Raw genomic sequence first — 16482 nt, forward strand, 5'->3', positions numbered from 1 at the left:
CACTTTCTTGTACGGACGACCTTTGAAAATCTTGAGATTGGTCTAAACATATCATTATATAATAAGACTTAAAGTAACGAACATTAATAGAAAAAGTCAATATTTATTACATATTTCTTTTCTGAAACAAATATGCACATTTTTTAAATCATGACTGTTATCACAGGCTTTATTGCATTTACGCTGTATAAACACAGTAGCAATAAATCTCATTCCTGTCTTTAAGTCTATATAATGTTCATTTAAGAAGAAAAATACCAACTTTAATGTCACTGACTCAGACGCACAACGTTGGCAGTGCGTGTTCATTCAGTGTTATTTGTCTGGTTTCTTCAACGACCAAGTCAGTCCCCTGATCTCAAACCAGCAGAGCGTCCTTTTCCATTATTAAATACAGAACTGAAGGCAGAGAGACCCACAAACAAGCAGCAACTAAAGTGGCTGCAGCAACGGCCTGACAGCATCATCAGGGAGGAAGCACAACATCTGATGATGTCCATGGGTTCTAGACCATAGCGTCATTGGCTGCAATTTTTTTTTTATCCAAGTATTATTATTTTTTAATTTCATATTAAAACTCATATTAGTTTGTCTCATTAATTTTGAACCTGGGGGCCTGTGTATAAAAATGGCTGTAAAAGAACTTTGTAAAATCCCTTAAATTAAAGCTGAAAGTCTGCTCTTCAAGCACACACTGATTGCTTGATTCACAATCAACTGTGGTGATGTACAGAGGGAAAAAACTACAAACATCATGGAGGGCAGTGTTTGTGAACAAACATTCTTATTGATTAAGTTTAGAAAAATCAGATCCTCTTTCAGTGACGACATTGAACCTGATGTTAGTGCACTTGTTCAAGCCCAAAACAGACTAAACTTTTTCCCCCTGAACAAAAAAAGAAACTGAAAAACTGCAGCTAAAGTAATTCAGCTACACGTAAAATAGAAATAGCACTTTGTATAAAATTAAAAGTCTGCACATTTTGTTCAGAATTATTTGGGGGAATGTTGATTAAATAGTGATAAAAATATTGGTGTTTTAACGATGCCTATTTCACATTTTCATTGCCTAATTATAATATCCACTCTTACCTGTAGCATTTTAGAAGAAGAAGAAAGAGCTTTATTTGTCACATACATATACATGCAGTGAAATTCATTCTCTGCATTTAACCCATCACACACATGGAGTATGTAGTACACACAGCACAGCATGGAGCAGGGGGCAGCCAAAGGGCGCCCGGGGAGCAACCTGGGGGGGGGTGGGCTTGCTCAGGGACCCACAGTGATGCCAGCCCGAGGATTTGAACCAGGGTCCTCTCAGTGATGAACCCTCTTCTTCTCCCCTAGGCCACCACTCCAGAAAGAGGTTAAACTTATAAAGAGAAATGAGTTCAGCTTATTGACAACAGTCACTGTTTCTCATGTGGCCCCTTGGGAAAATTAATTGCCCGCCCCAATTTTAGACATTCTCCACATCAAGTACATCTTCCAGGAAAGAGGAGGATAGATTAAATTAAATGCACGTGAACAATATTGAAAACAATGAAAAACCGACACATATTAATCCAGTTTGAGTCCATCTTTAATAACTGTTTCACATGTATTTTAATATCATCCCCCAGTATTTGCCACCATTAAGTAAATTATCTGCACAGCACTACAAATGAAACCTGTTTTGTGTTAGTTACATGTTGGTGTTGTGTCTGCAGATTTGAATATTTCTTTCATGAATTTCATATTGATGACTTCAGCAGCAGTTACAGCTGTGCGGCCTCTTTTTAAACAGATTTTAAAAGGCCAGACACAATGTAGTCGGTCAAGTTTCCATCAATGAGGCCAGTTCCATTATTGTGAATGAACCAGCACGGGACATTTTCTCCATTCTTCACATCCCACCTGAAGTCCCTCTGCCAGCCTCTGTTGAAAGAAAGATCATTAAGACAGTTCACTCAGCGCACATACAAAGCAACAACCCATTCAGATGTATTTTACATGAAAACGATTCCAAACGGAGGCATTTAGTGTACCTGGTCACACTGAGTTCCTGTCCTTTCACATACATGGTGGCGTCTGGTTTCTCTGGGACTTTTCCTGGACGCAAGTCTGTCACCTCATAGTTAATCCCATGACAGAACTGACCTGGAGGATGGCATACCGTTTAAACTACAATAAATTTTCACCCTTTTCAATTGCGGTAATTACCAAATGTAGTTAAATAACTTTCAGCCTTGTTATATTTGTTTTAATGTAATATACAAAAGATGGTCCTATATTGAAGTATTAAATCCCTCTCTTCAATAATGATGTTTGCTTTGTTTTTATTTGATTGCACAAATCACCACTAAGAATATTCAGCAGGTAAGATGATAAAAATAATAGAAATTATTATTGAGAAACCACCACAAATTCAGAGAAGACAAATACATTTGTAGCAAATGTGTCATGTTGTACCTAGCAGGCCGTGGACGTCATGGGACAGGAGGTGGCTGTCCAGGGTGTAGAAACCCAAGTAGTCCCGGTGGTATGGGTGCTTCTTCCACACTTTGTGAAGCAGGATCACAAACTTAACCGAATCTCTTAGTGTTACGGTTAGGCTGCGATCCTTGGTCACAAGAAGATCCACACTGTAGGGGAAAGAGTAATCATGCTTCCTAAAATGGATTTCACATGTCCCGTGACTCATGTAGAGGGGACTGTTTTTGTTTTTACTTTAACAGTGTTATCACTCACTTGGGTCCTTTAAGGGAGGCTGTATCAGACCACAGCAGTTTGACCTGTTTGCCGTCCTGAAACACAGAGATGTCCTCAGTGCTCACCACCAGCCTGACCCCGAGGGTCTGGTGGACAATGCCAAAACGCCAGAAATAGGTGTTGATTTTCCCATCAGGGGGAATCTTCTTGTCTCCAATGATCTCACCATTGACCAAAATACCTGGGTACAGTGGGATCCAGTTATGATTTTCTAGCAAATACTGTGTAAGTCATGTCCAAACTGAGAAAAAAATATCGGTATACAATTTCAACCTTGATCTATCAAAGTACACGAAAAAGAACCAAAAGGTCACTGAGACTGTATTTGTTAAGTCATAAGAAAATTCTCTACACAGGACTGACCTGAATTTGGGTCTCTGACCAGATTGAAAATGGTTCCTGGTTTGTCATTGATGTTGAAGCACAAAGCATATCCTCTGTCCGGGAGCTCTATAATGAAATGAGGATCTCCATCCACTGCAGGTGACCCCAGAATACAACAACAATCATAAACACTAGATTGACCACAGCAGCAGTAATGTCAGCATGATGTTTCACCTGTGAGAACTCAGGTGAGTTGAGATTATTATTTGCAAAGATTTAAAACTTATGGTGGCACCAAATTTAAAGTCAGGCTTGTTGTAAATGTTTATCTAATCCATACACTGCCTGTTATTGTAATTTTATCAGCAAAGTCAGATGTCACGGTTGGGGGGAGGGCGGTTAAACTATCCTATTTGAATTTGTGACATCACTGTGTGTGATGTACTTACCCAGATATGCGGGTGCTGGCCTGTAAGACTGTGGGTACAACTGTGGAGCTGCATATTGATATCCTATACACAGGGACATTAAAATCCTAATTAGAACCAATACAACAAATTGACTTCATCTCATTTATTTATTTTGATAAAAATGTCTTACCCATTTTTTCAGCCTTCTGTCTTTGCTCTGTCAGGAAACAGACAGACAGGAGTAACTGAGTACATGTATGCACTTTAAACTGGAGGTCCAGCTGCTGCTGGTATACTTCACTAAAGAGCAATAATATGCTGAAAATATGAACTCGGTTGCCAGCAATATTTGTGAATGTATTACAGTCATGGCCTGCTTTTCTGGGAAAACTTGACTGCAGCCATTTAAAGGGACAGTCTACCTTCAAATCACATTCACATATTTTTCCTCTGATGGCATTTAGAGGCATCCATCAATATAGTCTTTGTCTCTTTAAGAAAAGCCTGTCCAGTGTTATTTTTTAAACCCTGTTTTCCTCAGTTACCTTCAGTCAGCTTGTCAGCAATGAGAGGGCCGCTTGGTGTATCTTCAGTTTCGGGCTTGGTAACAACCATGGATGTGAGAGGGGTGACGAAGCTGTACTGCAGGGACATTTCCAGGGCCTTGGCTGTGGTGTTGGCTTTCTCATCTGGTGTACCGCTCTTGCTGCCAGAAGGAAAATATCTTTGTTACCACAAATGATTTAAACAGAATACCACAAAGGAATCTATAAATGAACATCACAGCATTAAAATGAGCTGGTGACAGTCAACAAATGTAAGTTATTGAATAGCGCTGGCAGAAAGCACTATATAGGTGCATCTTATAAAGGGTGTCTTCCTGGTGTGTCAATCACAACATCCACCTCAGGCAACAGTTCCCAAATTTGTAGCATTCTACCTATTTCTCCTAATTCACTCCATTTCTGCAGGCATTAGGGAATTCACATTCAAATACAATACAACACTGTCTAGTAGCTACATTGGTGACTAATGGGTGGACATGTTGCTATATGCCCATCCACAAATGGTCAGCAAGCCAGCAGCTAGCTTGCAACTGATATAAACATAACATACATGCCACAATAAAGTTAAACATTCTAACATGTATATGGGCTAAAAAGGGTAAAGTCGGCACACAGTCTACACTAGGAGAAATCAGTATAGGAATACACAGGGAAAGCATTGTTATTAATTATCACGCGTCACAATGAACTGTAAGTTGATAACAGTATAAATGCTACCTGCAACTCACAGTACTCATAAGAAAGGCACAAGATAAAGTGAAATGCAGTTAATGTATGTAGTGTGCGTCATTGCTGCATATGTGAGTGATCAGTTAAGTTTCTCTGTCACAGTCCATCTCAGCATCCACGCCGGCACTCGCCATCAGCATCTGACCTTACTACTACATTGCTGCCTGCCTTGTGCATGCTCAGTAGGTTGGTCTTTCCAACATTGCCACCCCAAATTTGTGACCAAATTTGCTCCCTAGAAAGGCCACCTTACTGCCCATCTTGCTTGTCAGGGTTGTCCTCTTAATCTGTTATCTCTGGGACCACTATTAAGCGGGTGGTATTTCTGGTGTACACACAGTCCTTTATCTGTACCTTAGTTGTTCTCACTTGCCCATCTGGTCCTGGAAATACCCTGACCACTCTCCCAATCTGCCATAATGACCGAGGTAACTGGGGGTCAGCCAGTATCACCACCATTCCTACTCTGATGTCTGGTGTGGGGTTTTGCCACTTCCCTCTGGTTTGCAGTCCACACACATTAGGTTTCTCTGTCACAGTCTATCGCAGCATCCACTCCAGCACTCACCATTGGCATCCGACCTTACTACTCCATTGCTGCCTGCCTGGCATATGCTCAGTAGGTTGGTCTTTCCAACAGGAATATATATTATGATTGATATTTTTAAGAGAACAATGTTACTCAACAGCTTAACTGAACTGACTTAAACTGACCTCTTCTCCAGTAACTGCTGGATAGTGAGGTAGGCCCACAGACGCTCAGTGAAGTCTCCAAAGATGTACTCCTCGTCTGGGTAGATCACATTCCAGTCCTCAGTGCTGGCTTGGCCCTGGACTATGAACTGTTCTTCAAACTATAGGAGAAACAAAAGAAGAAGAAAAGGTGTCGATAAAGCAGAGTAAAAAAAAAAAGAAAAGAAAAGAAAAAAAAACAGGCCTGAGGTCCACCTCAGCATTGTTTCATTTTTTCCTCACCCCCTGTCCAAACACTTCCACCAAGAAGTTGTCCAGGTTGTTGTCCATCACCCGACCAGCCACGACGATCTCTGTGCCATTAAACAACTGGCTGAAGTGGTTGGTAGTCAGAAAGTCCACTGCATTGTCAGGATAACGCAAGTCCACCTCTGAAAGTAGAGGGCTGGCCACTTCTTCATAGAAGCCCTGGAATAAATGCATAAACACACTTTATCACATGCATTTGTAACAACTTTCTAACTTTATTATAAATTTATTATAAATTTATAATCAAATAGTGATTCCTTATTATTTTAGAGGAATTTAACATGGTTAAATGAAAAAAGACCCTACATACTGCTGCCAGGACAAAATATTTTCAGATATCATTGCCTCTAATTCTCAAAACCCTCATGTGCTTTTTGCCACACAGAACTCTCTCCTGAATGTACATGAATCTGTTCATCTGGAAGCTTCCAGTGATAGATTCCTTCATTTCTTCTTAGAGAAACTTGCAACCACTAGGAGCCAAATCTCACCACCTTCTCATGATCCAGCTACACTATTACCCTCAGCAGTGTTTGACCACTTTGAACCTGTCTCACTCTCCTTTTTAGAGCACCTGGTTTTCAGGTTGAAGCCATCAGGTTCCTCTTTTGATGTTATTCCTGCATGGCTTGTTAAAGAAGCTTTTTCTGTTCTTGGTCCATTCATTTGCACCATTATAAATAGTAGTCTGGCTTCCAGTGTGGTGCCAAAATATCTAAAGCATGCTGTTGTGCAGCCCTTACTGAAGAACGCTGGCCTAGACTCGTCGGTGTTGGCAAATTTTAGGCCTGTCTCCAAGTTAACATTTCTTTCTAAAATCCAGGAGAAAGTTGTCTTGACTCAAATAAAGACCTTCCTGGATGAGCATGCAATTCTGGAAGTATTCCAGTCTGGGTTTAAATCCCATCACAGCACTGAGTCTGCTTTGTTAGGATTTTTAATGATATTGTCTTGGCAACTGACTCTGGTGACTGTGTTCTGCTTGTGCTATTAGATTTATCTGCTGCGTTTGATAATGTGGACCATGAGATACTCATATCGAGGCTGGAGCAGTGTGTGGGCATCACAGGTGCAGCCCTCCAGTGGTTTAGGTCCTACCTCGCCGACAGAAGTTTCTGTGTCAGCATTGATGACTATAAGTCGGCCTCTGCTGATCTCCCCTGGGGGGTTCCACAAGGCTCCATTTTGGAGCCTCTCCTTTTCTTGTTGTACCTGTTGCCGCTTGGCACTATCTTTCGGAAACATGAAATGTCTTTTCACTGCTATGCCGAAGATTGCCAAGTCTATTTCCCACTGAGGCACTCCGGTGTATGCTCTATCCAACCCCTCCTGGATTGGCCTTCTGACATCAGGGGGTTGTTTGTCAATGAATTTTTTAAGTTTGAATGACAAAAAGACTGAAATTATGTTGTTTAGGCCCAGTGGCACTGGCAGCATCCTGTGTGTTGACCTTTCTTCCCTGGCCCTATATGAGAAGGCCATTATCACAAAGGTGTGAAAATGGACCCGACATTAAAGCTTGAAGCTCAGGTAAATGCAGCAGTGAAATCCTGCTTTTTTCAGCTGAGACAGCTGTCAAAAATCAAGCCTTTTCTTTCCAAAGGTAACCTTGTGATAGTGATATGTGCTTTTATAACGTCTCGCCTTGACTACTGTAATGCGCTTTTGTTTGGAATCAGCCAGGCCTCTATTGCTCGCCTACAGAGGGTGCAAAATGCTGCTGCCCGATTTTTATCTGGGGCAAAAAAGCAGGAGCACATCACCCCAATCTTGGCTTCTCTTCAGTGGTTTCCAGTTCGATTTTGAATCCAGTTTAAAATTCTTTTGTTTGTTTTTAAATCCTTAAAGGGTCATGCCCCTTTGTATTTGTCTGAACTGCTGCTCCCTTATGCTCCAGCTCATTCCCTTAGGTCAGCAGACCAGATGCTGCTATGTGTTCCAAAGTAAAAACGCAAACTCAGAGGAGATAGAGCTTTTGCAGCTCCACAATGATGGAACGAGTTGCCATTATATGTAAGAGAGGCTTAATCACTTGCTGTTTTTAAATCTCGCTTAAAAGGAAAGTTTTACTCCCTGGCCTTCGACCCAATGTGAGACTGTGACTGTGGTGTAGAGTTTTGTAGTTCCTTATTTTTAAAACTTTTTGATATTTAGGGCCCGAGCACGAACTGTGCGAAGGCCCTATTGTAATTGCTTCGTTTATTATTATTATTATTATTATTATTTTTTTTTTTTTTTTTTTTTTTTTTTTTATTATTCAGGCAAATGAATTGGCTTTTTGGGGGCTTTATCATATTCAAAAACTCATGAAACTTTGCACATGCGTCACACCTGGTGAAAATTTAAGTATTTTAATGGGCTCGGGCAAGGGCGCGCCCAAATGGCTCGCTAGCGCCCCCTAAACTGGAGCCCCACCGCTGTGTTTCACGTACATGAATGAAACTTCATACACATGTATATCATGTCCAGGCGCACAAAAAATCCTCTTGGAGCCATGCCCTAAACCCAACAGGAAGTCCGCCATTTTGAATTAATTATGCAAATTTGGCCATTTGCAGCCCTCACACTTTTTCTAATAACTCAGAGGTTTTAGACGTTATCATCTTCATATTTGGTTTGTCTAACCTACACCCCCAGGGGAATCTAAATCTCGAAAATGGTGAGTTTTTGCCAAGGGGGAGGGGTCCTTATGCCCCTTTGAACTTTGATCATTCGCCATGAAATTTTGATTGCCTCTCATTCATACCTACATGATCCAATGTGCATCAAACTTCTCCAGTAGGATGAGGGTGCCCCCCTGAACACATACATATGACAATATTTAATATCAGTCGCAGCGCCACCTAGTGGGAACAGGAAATGTCATATTTTACACTTGGAGGTCCAGCTCCAAGGTGGTTTAGCAGAACCATCTCAAATTTCACCTGGAAAGCCTTAAGAAGTTGGACTTACTGTGTTTTCAAAACTGTGAGTTTTTGACAAAAGGGCGTGACCCTTATGGGACGGCAAAGTTCGATGATTCGCCATGAACACAAAAATGGCTGTAACTCCAAGCCAACTTGCCCAATCTGGCTCAAACTTCAGTGGTGTGATAAGCATGCTGCCCTGAACACATTCATATGCATAAAGTCCATAAACGTTAGAGCGCCGCCTAGTGGCAGCTCGGAATATCTTAAAATAGCATGTTTTTTGAGTAGCCCCGGAGCTACGTTTTATCTACATGTATGAAAATGTACAGGCTCATGTAACATACTAAGACGTACAAAAAAGTCTCTTGGACCCATACGCCAAACCCTACAGGAAGTCGGCCATCTTCAATTGAAGGTGTCAATTTTTGCGATTTCCACGCCTGCTATTTGAACGAACTCGTCCTAGGGCATTTCACCCACTGGCACCAAATTGGCTCCAGATCATCTACACAAGTAGCCCATCAAATATTGTGGAAATCTTTACAAAATATTAAACGGCCTTGTCACACCAGGCCATTAAATTTGGCCTTTGTTTTTCTCCCTCACCACCAAAATTGTTTGTGCACTTGTTCGCACATGCTTTGTCTGATCAGGCTGAAAATTTAATCACTCATGTACACACCCAGGCTGAATCCATAACTACAGATTCAAGACTGTAGGCGCAATAGCGCCCCCTACAGAAGCAAATGAAAATTTGTATGACCGTCCACAGAATTAGTTTTGCTCTGAAATACATGAAATATCTTTCACCATTCCTTACAAAATCCTCATCTATTTGATAAGCCTCCTGCCCTGAACACATTGATATGCATAAAGTCCATAAACGTTAGAGCGCCCCCTACTGGCAGCTTTAAATATCATAATATACCATGTTTTTTAGCTAGCCCCTGAGTTACATTTTATCTACAGCTCTGAAATTTTGCACACTCATGTAACATCCTAAGACATACAAAAAAGTCTCTTGGAGCCATACTCCAAACCCTACAGGAAGTCCAGCATCTTCAATTGAAAGTGTCAATTTTTGCCATTTTCAGGCCTGCTATTTGAATGAACTCCTCCTAGGGCATTTCACCCAGTGAGACCAAATTGGCTCCACATCATCTAGACAAACAGCCCATCAAAAAAGTCAATCAGACCCATGCCCTATTTTGCATGCTGGAGCCGTGACCACACCCCCAAATATTCCATTGCGTCTATGCCGAGAGCAAAAGATACCTTTTCCTATAAAAGAATTCAACTTTCTAGAGACCCATCACGATCACAAAACCTCCGAGTGCGGCACGGGTCGACAAGCGCCACAGGTCGACGCGCGCGGAGTGCGAGGGCCCGATATCACCGCTTGCGGTTTTAATTTAAGTATTTAAATTTTTAATACCGTGCTCGTATTGGTGTGTCTTTTATATTGTTCTGTCCTATGTCTGTGCTTGTTGCTGTGATTGATGTGTTGTACAGCACTTTGGCCAGCCTTGTTGTTGTTTTTAAGGTGCTTTATGAATAAATTGGTATGGTATGGTATACTAAACTCGTACCTGGAGCTGAACAGCAGCATCTGAACCTTCAAAGATTCTGCGGGCCAGACCCTTGTTTTGTGTGCTCATCACATCCAGGAAGGCATAATCCACATCATTTCCAAATCCAAGACAGTACAGAGACATGTTTCCTCCAATGGCTGTACGCACATTCTGCTGGATCTTTCCAGTGTTGCTCTCCCCTTAAGACGCATACATGCAACCCACAAAAGTAAAAATGCTGAATGCAGTGTACACTGACCAAACATACTCTTTCCTACAGGATGTGTGAGCTCTTCATGCTTACCAGTATTTGGCATTCCATCAGTCAGTAAAATAATCATATCTACACTTCTCTCTGGCAGCCGGTTCATCTGTCTGTCTTTGACCAGCATGTTTACGCTGGTCATCACTGCATCATTGATATTAGTAGCTAAAAGGGAAACACAGGTCAGGTTTTAAAATGCTTTTTTTAATTGGTAAGAAAAAATAATATTTGTTAAAAAAGCTGCTGCCACTTGTTTGTGTTTTTATTTTTAACCTCCTCGGGGTCCTAATCTTCTAATGTAATCCATGGCTTCAGTTATGTTTTCCTTTGTTGCTTTGCTAAGTGATTCCTTCCAGGTTTCAACCCAAGAATGAAACAGGATAATTCCAAAGTGGTCTTCTTCATGCACTTGTTGAAGAATGGCCAGCATAGCTTCTCGTGTCTACAAAGAGTCAGACGGTGAAATGTGTGCATGTGATCTATTAGAAACATATCAACAGTCTGATCAGCTTCTAACCTGTTCAATCTTTCTTCCCATCATTGATGTACTTATATCAATAACAAACACCACATTCTTTGGGACTTTGGGTAAGTCGGGAGGAGCAAAGAAGTGCACAAAGTAGCCATTTACAATCTGAAAAAAAACAAAACAACAAAAGGAAGCAGTAAGCATAAAGAACAGTGTAAAAAAAACCTTTTGGATCTTATTGAGTACAAGAAGCTTTCGAGTTGACCTGTATGTCCCCGAGTCTCGTCTCTCGGTTCACATCATAGGTGACAATAAAATCACCATCGATGAGTGTTCCATCACAACCTGGACACTTCCTCTGCTGCTCCATAGTTGGTGAGAAAGAGATATGCGCCTGACAAGTGGATAATACATGCACAATTATATTCCCCTTTGAGATTCAATCTTGGAATATACTGCAGTGTAATAATCAGAGAAAACGATCAATAATCAGAGTCTGCAATAATCAAAGACAGTTTATTGCAGACAATCATCAGTTTTATTCAGGTACCTTTTTGTCTGTGACAGTTTTCTCCATCAGAGGGAGCAGCTCGTTTGAGAGGAAGGTCGCATGGGCATCAACATAAGAAATGCCCTGAGGCTCATAAATGTTTGTCTTAATCTGTTTCCACAAAGATAAACACAGAGACAGGAGATCATTTCTGAAGTGAGGCATTCATTTGGCATCATTTGGGAAATATAAGGGGGCGGGGGGGCAATCAAACATGGATTCACCTGAAAATCCTGAACCAGTGTTTTGGGTTTGACTCGGGTCAAAATCTCATATCGGCCCAGTTTCCTCTGAAGGAGCTCCTCGTATGTCAGGACAAAAGTCACGTTGCTTTCAGCAGCAATATTGACAGACACTGAAAACTTCTCCATCTTTCTTCCTGAAGCCCTGTAAGAAAGCACAGACACAAGTGACAGCTGCTGCTGCAGTGAATTTACATAAACTGGCTTCAGGTTCTGTTCATCTGGATTGACTCACTTGACGAGTCCAGCAGTCTGTCCAGAGGAAACGGCCTTCTCGTACTGTTTCTTGGCTTTCTCTTTCTCCTTCACCTCTCCGACATACACCTGACCCTCGATTTCCCTGCGCAACACAAAGACGAAGAAAGACACGACAGATGTTAAAGGAAGTCAACTGACTGCAATGTAATTAAAAATTCTGCTTTAGAGCACAACTGTGAAATGAAGCATCGTCTTACAAATGCAGTCAGAACAGAGAGATCGAAAACAGCCTCACATGCTGAAGTTTGTGATGAAAGCAGTCTTGGGCAGCTCCACTTCAAAAAAGATTTCCTGGGACGAGTTTGCTTTGTTGAGAGCCTTGGAGGTCATGATGGTGTGGGCGAACCGAGACGTCACAGTGCAGTCCACTGTCACACTGTATACCTCCACCTGAGACGGAGAGACAGGGAGGAAAATATGGAAAGAAAGAAACCTGTGTAGTACATAAAGGAAAGATTTGCTGCTTTAAAGTCAGACCTGTGTATGAACACTGAAATAGGTTTTTCTGGCTGTAGTTATTGTTCATACTGGCCCATAAAAGATTTGCTTTCAGTGGAAGTGATGAGGGACAAAATCTACATTTTTCCATCTAAAATTTGATGACCACAGAGGCATTGTGATGAGGAGCTTCATCCTCTGTCAGTCACTTCACTGATCCACTACTCTGTGTGCTGGTCTGAGAGGTCAGCCAAGGAATGAAACACTGAGAGCTCTTCAAGGCTTACTAGAGTCAAACACATTGATCTCTTATGACACCCTCAACCTACCTAAGTACATCTTTTGCTTTTGTGCAGCCCCAGTACACCTTTGAAATTACACAGTTTTCAGTTGTATATTAAATTTGTGTGTTTGTGTGTTTATTTTTTCTATATTCATCTGTTTTTATCTGCTAATCTATATTAAATTTTCTCATGTCAATTATGGGGATATAAATGAATTTGTATGGATTTCTTACCATTGCTTCATTTGTACTTCTTTTCTGTAAAAACAAACAAACAAAAAGAAAAGAGATGTTATTTCCATATAATAAAAAAGTCTACTTCACCCAGCATCCATCCATTTTCTTCCATTTATCTGGGGCCAGGTCGCGGGGGCAGCAGCCTAAGCAGTAAAGTCCAGACTTCCCTCTCCCCAGCCACCTCCGCCAGCTCATCCAGAGGGACCCCAAGGCATTCCCAGGCCAGCAGAGAGATATAATCTCTCCAGCCTTTCCTGGGTCTGACCCAGGCCCTCCTCCTGATAGAACATGCCCTGAACATCTCACCCAAGAGGCGCCCAGGTGGCATCCTCGTCATATGCCCGAACCACCTCAACTGGCTCCTTTCGATGTGGAGGAGCAGCAGCTCTATTTTTAGCCCCGTCCGAATGGCTGCACTTCTCACACTATCTCTAAAGGAGAGGCCAGCCACCCTTCAGAGGAAGCTCACCTCTGCTGCTTGTATTCGCAATTTTATTCTTGCGGTCACTACCCAAAGCTCATGACCATAGGAGAGGGTAGGGACATAGATCGACCGGTAAATCGAGTGCTTCGCGTTTACGCTCGGCCCCCCCTTCACCACGACAGGCTGGTGCAGCGTCCGCATCACTGCAGACACAGCCCCGATCCGTCTGTCAATCTCCTGTTCCCTTCTCCCATCAATCGTGAACAAGACCCAGAGATACTTATACTCCTCCACCCGGGGCAGCCACTCGTCCCTGAGCTAGAGTGGGCACTCCAACCTTTTCCGGCTGAGGATCATGGCCTCAGACTAGAGGTGCTGATTCTCATGCTGGAGGTCACCACCTGATGAAGCCAACAGGACCACATCATCAGAGATGACATTCTGAAGCCACTAAGATGGAAGCCTTCCGCCACATTGTTAAGCCTAGAAATTCTGTCCATAAACATGTTGATGAACAGAATCGGTGACAAAGGGCAGCCCTGACGAAGTCCCATACACACAGGAAACAAATCCGACTTATTGCCGGCTATATGGACCAAGCTCTCGCTGCCTCAGCCACCAAGGAGTTGTTTAACCTCTTTAAAATGAGTGTACTCTATGTTATGTTGAAATTGAATTTATGTAATTATGATGCAGTACCAAATACTGGAATTTCACAATGAGAAAAAACTAATGAGATGTTTTCACCAAGAAAAAAAGGAGTGTGTATGAATAGTTTGCCAAGTACCTGCAATGATCTGGCAGCTCCTCTTTGTTCCTGAAATGCAAACACAGGATATTACAGGGGAAAAAAATACTGAGTCACATGAGGTAGGCCGTAAAAAAAACTTAATGTTGCGCAATTGTACAAAAATAAATAAATAGGTGCTAAATATGAGTGGGTTTTTTTAACTTATAAGAAAACAGAACTACTTTATGAGTCAACTATAAATCTAAATCTGAATTTGTGCAGTATAAATAAAAAGTGCAAAAGAATGTAGAAAGTACTAAAATTCAAGAAATATGCTTATTTCTTATAAATAAATATAAAAAAATAATTACAAAAAATGCCAGAGATATGAGGCACATATAAAGTATCTGAAGTGAAGTGAGGTGAACACGATTAAAGTTACAATAGTGTGATTTGACTTTAATATCAGAATACAAAAACACAAGTGTTTGACGTTACCTGTGTAGCTTCATTGTCCCTGGAGATAACCAGAGCTCCTGAGGCTGAGCAGCTCAGCCAGAGGCAGGCGCAGCCCCACAGCAGCAGCAGGCGAACACCCAACAGTCCAGACATGACCAAACTCTGACTGAACATCGGCTGACTTCAGTGCAGAGAAAACCACTCAGTCCCCTGTGGGAGGGACACGTATGTGTGTGTTTTCCTAAATTATTGACCAACACTCATGAGTGCAATGTCCAGCAGGCCGTGAGGTACTGAAAAGCTCAAAGAGTGTGTTTCTAGTGTGTGGACGTCTGAGGGCCTGAAATCAAACTGCATTCGTTGTCAAGTGACAACAAAACAGACACCCATGACTTCAAATCAAGTTGAGGACATCGAAAAAGCAGCAGTTAGTTCTTTTCGAGCTTATAAAATAGTTCATAATGCAAACTGGGTATCTCTCTACCTGCCTCTGGCTTCTGATGGGCAGAGCTGCAGCTTTCTGCCTTCATCAGTAAGTACATTTCATGACATAGACACAAACACCCACGCAATCACAAAACAACAAAATTGTTGGTTTGTGTAGCCATGCTTCATTTATTTAGTTTTTCCCACATAAATTTATTTGTCCAAGTATTATTTGTTTTTTTTATGTTGCTTTTTTCCCTTCTCTTACAGGTACAGCAGATAATGAACCAGTTTTGGTTTATTTACTTGTGCTCTGTCCCCTGTTTTCTATTTTCTCCCCCCATCAGAATGCTTTGGTAGATGCGAGATGGCGCCTGTGTTTGGCCTTGCCGCTCCTGTCTCTCACTGGTGCAGTCGTACATTGCTGCTAGTCGTTGTTTGCAATGCTATTTTTACAATTTTTTCTTATAATGTGTCTGCTGCTCGACTCTATCATTGGGGTACGATGCTATACATTAAGGATTCAATGGAGAGCTACTGTGACAGCTGGGACAGCTTTAGGAAAGTTTTTCCACCTCCCCTTGTGTGTTCCTCACCTGAGTGCCTGCTACAATGAACAACCCACGGGACTCTTAATCCCAATCTTTAAATTGTTCCCCTTGGATGAACGAAAATATTCATAATTTTAGAAGATATTTCGCAAGTTAGAACGTTTATGGTAGACTTCCAAGCTTGAGTTTCACAGGTTACATCTTAAAGATTCTTATTTTCTTATTAAATGACATATTGAAAAATGCCAGAACAGAGTATTTTGCAAAGCTTATAGTTTCAAAAAAGAAAAATTCATAAAGTCTTGTTTGATACAATTAAGAAAATTGTCTCTCCTGATATTCCTCATGCACCAGTCTATGCTAAGTCTGAGTGCAATGAGTTTTTGAATTATTTTGTAAATAAGGTCGCTGCCATCAGGTCAAGTATTTCTCCATCATGTTCTCAATATTATTCCTGCAATTTGCTTACTTCTGACACCTGGTCCTCTTTTGCATCTGTTACCTTACAGATGCAGATGCCTTCCCACTTCATTGTTTATTAGTGTGTTTGACTCTATTGGCCCCTGTATAGTGGAGATGATAAATACTTCTCTTCAAACTGGCTCAGTTCTCAGCTTCTTTAAACAAGCTGCTGTTGAGCCAATTTTAAAGAAACCTCATTTGGACCCATCTCTTTCTGCTACTGATTTTGAAAAAAAAAAACAGTAGCAGAACAACTTTTTTTTTCTTTCCTCAATTTCTTTATTAAAGTTTTCCAATATAGCAAAGTTACAAAAATAGATAAAAAGGGGAAGGAAAAAAAAAGACACTAGAAAGACAAAGAACAGTGAACAGGTAAACAACGTTTGGCAACTAGTCATCATTGACATATGCAGGTGGACTGAA

At 41.3% G+C, this 16482-nt stretch overlaps 1 protein-coding gene across 1 annotated transcript; it reads right to left on the reverse strand.

Moving 5' to 3' along the window:
* Positions 1-1567: 1567 nt before the first annotated feature.
* On the reverse strand, positions 1568-14814 carry LOC115780565 (inter-alpha-trypsin inhibitor heavy chain H3-like). Its single transcript, XM_030729826.1, has 22 exons — positions 14660-14814; positions 14219-14248; positions 13005-13028; positions 12285-12439; positions 12027-12131; positions 11774-11936; positions 11550-11660; positions 11265-11393; positions 11048-11164; positions 10804-10972; positions 10570-10695; positions 10284-10465; positions 5759-5944; positions 5498-5637; positions 4034-4194; positions 3679-3705; positions 3528-3590; positions 3118-3231; positions 2734-2935; positions 2455-2627; positions 2031-2142; positions 1568-1920 (listed from the first exon to the last, which is right to left on the reverse strand). The coding sequence occupies exons 1-22, from the start codon at positions 14792-14794 to the stop codon at positions 1782-1784; spliced, it is 2763 nt and encodes a 920-aa protein (XP_030585686.1). The 5' UTR covers positions 14795-14814; the 3' UTR covers positions 1568-1781.
* Positions 14815-16482: the final 1668 nt, after the last annotated feature.

The sequence above is a fragment of the Archocentrus centrarchus genome, chromosome 5 (assembly GCF_007364275.1).
Source record: "Archocentrus centrarchus isolate MPI-CPG fArcCen1 chromosome 5, fArcCen1, whole genome shotgun sequence".
Taxonomy (NCBI): Eukaryota; Metazoa; Chordata; class Actinopteri; order Cichliformes; family Cichlidae; genus Archocentrus; species Archocentrus centrarchus.

Bases quoted from the DNA above. Each gene is read 5' to 3' on its own strand.
- LOC115780565 (XM_030729826.1), bottom strand. From the start codon at position 14,794: ATGTTCAGTCAGAGTTTGGTCATGTCTGGACTGTTGGGTGTTCGCCTG. The intron at 2,936-3,117 runs GTCAGTCCTGTG...CACTGTACCCAG, and splicing joins GGTCAGAGACCCAAATTCAG to GTATTTTGGTCAATGGTGAG. The intron at 2,143-2,454 runs GTACAACATGAC...GCCATCCTCCAG, and splicing joins TGACGTCCACGGCCTGCTAG to GTCAGTTCTGTCATGGGATT.